Source organism: Glycine soja, chromosome 9, assembly GCF_004193775.1.
Source record: "Glycine soja cultivar W05 chromosome 9, ASM419377v2, whole genome shotgun sequence".
NCBI lineage: Eukaryota > Viridiplantae > Streptophyta > Magnoliopsida > Fabales > Fabaceae > Glycine > Glycine soja.
This window is the reverse complement of record NC_041010.1, coordinates 34,650,257-34,655,735: the sequence shown is the minus strand read 5'-3', so window position 1 is coordinate 34,655,735 and position 5,479 is coordinate 34,650,257. Positions and strand designations below refer to the sequence as shown.

At 35.4% G+C, this 5,479-nt stretch overlaps 1 protein-coding gene across 1 annotated transcript in view; it reads left to right on the top strand.

The window, feature by feature from the left end:
• The window catches only part of LOC114368582 (probable transcriptional regulator SLK2), a 7,652-nt gene extending 2,785 nt beyond the window's left edge, over window positions 1-4,867 (top strand). Inside the window, exons 3-10 of the mRNA XM_028325791.1 lie at window positions 220-350; window positions 641-689; window positions 787-1,001; window positions 1,088-1,156; window positions 2,290-2,390; window positions 3,253-3,346; window positions 3,472-3,541; window positions 3,708-4,867. Coding sequence (XP_028181592.1) covers window positions 220-350; window positions 641-689; window positions 787-1,001; window positions 1,088-1,156; window positions 2,290-2,390; window positions 3,253-3,346; window positions 3,472-3,541; window positions 3,708-4,621 — 1,643 coding nt within the window. The 3' untranslated portion in view covers window positions 4,622-4,867. The remainder of the gene's footprint in view (window positions 1-219; window positions 351-640; window positions 690-786; window positions 1,002-1,087; window positions 1,157-2,289; window positions 2,391-3,252; window positions 3,347-3,471; window positions 3,542-3,707) is intronic.
• The last annotated feature ends 612 nt before the right edge of the window (window positions 4,868-5,479 follow it).

Below are 5,479 nucleotides of genomic sequence, written 5' to 3'. Positions count from 1 at the left end.
AGGCAACGACCAAATGTGAGTTCGGTTTAATTGCTGCATCTGCCTTTTGAGATTCAGTATATCATCTGTTTATTTTATTTTGTTTTGTTTCAAGAGTAGTCCTTTTATTTCAGGAAAATAGTTTATTATGTTATATCTGAACACACTTGTTTTATGTTTTGGCTATTTTTGAAGTTCTCGATTAGTTATGCCAGTTATTCAAATTTCTGTTTGCTTCAGGATATAGTATTGCCTATTGGAGAAAATTTGTGGCTGAATATTACTCTCTTCGTGCAAAGAAACGATGGTGCTTGTCATTATATAGTAATGTTGGGCATCATGCACTTGGTGTTTTTCCCCAAGCATCTATGGTAAGTTTTTGCACTTGTTATTTATCATTGCATTTCTTGCTTAATAAATAGGATGATGCCTTAGTAATTTCTAATGACCAATCATGCATTCAAAATGTTACTAGATTGCATTAGCTTATCATGTGCTTGTTGACAACTCCTAATAATGCCTCTATACAATAGTTATGTCTGAAGCTATTGCATTTGTTTTGTTTTCTATTTTAGGAATACACTATTTTTCCCTTCTAATTTGTTAGTGCATATGAATATTTGATGAATACATACTCTGACATGGATATTACTTTGTTCAGGATGCATGGCACTGTGACATATGTGGTTCTAAATCTGGAAGGGGATTTGGTAAGTATATGAAAATATTGAGGTCTATCTGCCCATATGGTTTGTGGATGTAAATCTTGTAATCTAATAATGTGTCTGTTCTGGATTTCGTTTGCAGAGGCAACTTATGAAGTGTTACCTAGGCTTAATGAAATCAAATTTGGCAGTGGCGTAATTGATGAACTATTGTTTCTGGACATGCCACGTGAAATGAGATTCGCTTCTGGTGCAATGATGTTAGAATATGGAAAAGCAGTTCAAGAGAGTGTATATGAGCAGCTTCGTGTTGTTCGTGAAGGTCAACTTCGTATCATATTCACTCAAGACTTGAAGGTTACAAAATTGTTATTGTAGTTAAATATATTTTCTAATTGAATATTTTCTATATAATGACCTTAAATTCCTGTTAATTTGCACAGATATTATCTTGGGAGTTCTGTGCAAGGCGCCATGAAGAACTTCTTCCTCGAAGGTTGGTTGCACCACAGGTATGATTCTGCATTCTTGAATGCTTTTCACTCCTGCAGCCACTTTGTTTTGAATAGATGATGGTGCTATTTGGTAGAATATTTCTGTGAAATAGATCCTCATTTATTGCCTGGTTTTAATCAACAGTTGGGACTACCCTGGAGTGGTCTACTTTGCATATTCAGTATATTTCTATAGAAAATTCTGCATGTGCACATTGTTGTATAATTGACTCCTTGCATGCTTGTATTCTTCCCATTGTATTTCTTGTGATTGTATGCACAATTGGATACTGCTGACTGGTGGCAAGTAGTAATATGTACATTTGGGTGTGGAAATTGGTAGGCATAAGTGAAACTTCCTTTCTTATTTCATAAGGTGGAGATCAAGTAAAAGTGAAAGGTATCCATAAGGCACTAGGGTGTTTGAATAGGGAAGGCATAAAAAAATGCTTACCTGTCTGAAGTTAAGAGTTGAAAGATAAAAAGAAGACTGTAAAATGTGTCTATTTTAGTATAATTTGCTATGTAAATGATGACCTCAATCATAACATTTATATTGAATTAAATAACTAAAATGTTTTAGACTAGACTAGACTACCAAGTGATACATCATGATAAAATTGGTAATAAAATTATAATAAGCTCTAATGGTTGAAGTTCACCCACAAAAAATATGGAGAAGCCCTAAAAATTAAATCTCGTAATGGACAACCTTGTTTAACAGTGTAAGTCTATAACTCGTGAATTGTGAAATAGAAATCATCCCTAAATTGCATCCTTAGTCAGATTCAGTTCTGTCACTGTTACTGCTTCATTTCCTCTGTGATTAAATCACTATCCTCGTTACAAACCCTGAATGACAAGATTCAAAACTAATCATTCTTTGACTATTCTAACTATTATACCTGATATCATCAGAGTTAGAAATTAGATGGGTAGGTTTTTGAGGTATTTAAACTTGTAAGCCTGCAATGGTAGTCTTGGTAGTGAACTAAAAGGATAGAAAGGGCACCTCTCCTAAACCAGAAAGGATTATGAAGTGAATTGTGTCTCATTTCAGATGGTGCAATTCCAAATTTATATTTACTTAATTCTTATTGCATTATAGAGATATTGTTTTGGAAGCTAAATCATAATTCACACTTTTGCAGGTCAACCAGTTAGTTCAGGTAGCTAAAAAATGTCAAAGTACAATTGCTGAAAGTGGGTCTGATGGGGTTTCTCAACAAGACATTCAAACAAACGGCAACATGTAAGATAGTTATTCCTGAACAACTGTGTGTTTACTAAATCCTCCTTCTCAGATGATATATTTCTCTTGATTGGATGCTTTGTGATGTTGTAATCTTGGAATGGTGCATCATGTTTTTTGGCTAGATAGATGGAGAAACAACTCCAGAAGGATAATATGATGAACAAACTATGTAGTTTCTACATATTTATTGGATTCTCTGTGTTTTCTTTCCTTTTTCTTTTTGTTGGGGTATGGTGTTGGTGCAAAAGCTGTTAGAGATAAGGTGATGCTGGCTCTTTTGGGCTTTACATGTTTTGTTTTACTTTTTATGCAAAAGACAACTTCAGTCAAATGTTGAACAATTTTATCATTAGATTTTGTAACACAATATGGTAATTATAACACAGAAAAGGAGAAATGGAACCATACTAAAAATGAGATAAAATCAAAGTTATTGCAAGTCAATAACAAAAAATGGAAACAAAAGGATCTTGTAGTAGTATAAGATTTTCCTTTGTTGGCACATTTGCTTGCATTCTGGTGCTCCACTGAATTAATATTTTTTAGCATATACAGAGATGTTTAAGTCATGCTATCAAATTTTGACAAGGAGGTTATTCAAGATTAGAGCATCTCACTGCATTTTAAATATGGATTATAATTTTTGAGATTCTTCCCTTTTGTCTAAACTTTATAAAAATATCCTCTAGTTGGGCATTCTATAGGCTTCCTTTGGTTTAAAAATATCTGATTAAGACAGTCTATGTTACATTTACTAGTTCAATTAATAAGTAAAAGTATATTTATTGTGTTAAATGTATTTATCTATTTGTTTGGTGAGGTGAGACTCGGGCTTCAACTAATGTTTATTTTGCATCAGGTTGTTGACAGCTGGGGGTCAGCTTGCGAAGATTTTGGAGATGCAATCACTAAATGAGTTGGGCTTTTCTAAAAGATATGTGAGATGTTTGCAAGTATGTTATTCTAGTTCAAACTTTCAAAGTTTCTGTTGAGTGTTTAGTAGTATAGAGAAAACTATACATTTCTTATTCTATTTTTATCAAGGCTTCTAATAGTTGCCTGCTACAATGGTTTACAGATTTCGGAAGTTGTCAATAGCATGAAAGACCTAATAGATATCTGTGCTGAGCACAAAATTGGGGCAATTGGTAATTTGCTTGTTTTTGTGACTATAATAGTTGATTGGGTGTTTTCTTAGTCATCTTTTTCTCTCACTGGACTCCTAATGTTTAGTTGTATAATTTTAGGTTTTTGGAAGTATTTTCATACTCTCAATGGTCTTTCTATATATATTGATGCAATATTTTCCTGCAGAGAGCTTAAAAAATTATCCTCGACTTGCGACAGCCTCAAAGCACCAGATGCAAAAGATGCAGGAAATGGAACAGCTAGGAAATGTTCAATGTCTGCCAACTGATCAAAACACACTCAATAAGCTAATGGCTCTGAATCCTGGATTGAACAACCATATAAACAACTCTCATAATATGGTAAATCGTGGTGCTTTGAGTGGGTCAGCCCAAGCAGCTTTAGCACTGAACAACTACCAAAATCTTCTCATGAGGCAAAATTCAACGAATTCTAGCCCTGGCTCACTTCAGCGGGAAGGGTCCTCTTTCAATAATTCAAACCAGAGTCCCTCTTCAGCTTTGCAAGGAGCTAGTCCTGCTTTAATTTCAGGCTCAATGCAGAATTCATCTGTTAGTGGTTTCCCAAGTCCCCATCTACCCCCACAGCAGCAGCAACACCACCTACAACAGCGCTCATTAAGTTCAAATGCTTTACTGCAACAAAATCATCATGGTTCCCAAGGAAATCAAGCTCTACAGCAGCAGCAGATGATCCATCAACTGCTGCAGGAGATGTCAAATAACAATGGGGGAATGCAACCACTGTCTCTTGGTGGACCCAATGCAAAGAATGCAATGGGTTTTGGAGGCCATACTCCATCCTTAAGCGGAGGTTCTGCCAATGTTCCTCCATCCTTAAGCGGAGGTTCTGCCAATGTTCCAGGAAACAATGGACCTATGTCAAGGATTAATAGCTTCAAAACAGCTTCAAATAGTGATTCTTCTGCAGTTGGTGGCAACAATCGATTCAACCAGAGAACATCTGACATGCCACAACATTTGCAAAATGTGGTTCAGGATATTGGCAATGAATTCACGGATAATCCCTTCTTAAACAGTGATCTTGATGATAACATGGGTTTTGGCTGGAAGGCATGACTAACACAACTTGGCCATGATATTGGAATCATGTCTTGATGTAGTGTTTATCCTATTATCTTTGTACAGGACACTTTAAATAGATGCTGTTTTTTTTACTTGGGTTTCCCTGTTATTTTCTTGATGGAATTTGTTTGGACTCGGACTCGAGTAGGTCTTTAGAGATTTTGTTTGAGGGTTTTTGTCCTGCAAGTGTAATCTATTGGACAATTTAATGAACAGTTAGTTTACTATACGGCACTCAAATTTTCGTGTCAAGATTAATCAATACCATTGACAGTAATGTTACGGTTACCACCTAAAAAGCTCAGAGCAGCGTTCCATATAGACAAATACTAAGAATATTTGCCTCGTATTGGTTATGGTATTAGAATTCGCGTACATAACTTGAGAACTTAATTTGGGCTATTTATCTAAACTCTATACAATAAATTTGCACAATGGCATTTTCAAGATGTTCAACTTTAACAACTATCATAACACCCTTAGAGCAAGTCAAAGATTTGAGTGTTGCCAGGTGCACCCAACATTTTTGCTGATGCACCCAGCAAAACTATTAAATGCCAAAATTGAGAACTTAATTTGGGTTATTTATCTAAACTCTATTACAACAAATTTGCACAATGGCATTTTCAAGATGTTCAACTTTAACAACTATCATAACACCGTTAGAGCAAGTCAAAGATTTGAGTGTTGCTAGGTGCACCCAGCATTTTTGCTGGTGCACCCAGCAAAGCTATTAAATGTCAAAATTGCCCCTACCACCTTTCTTCCTTAAAAATGCAATTTTTTTTTCCGGAAAAGCTTCTTACCTCCATTTTCAAAAAGTTTTGCTTCTCGTTTTCGTGCGGCATTGCC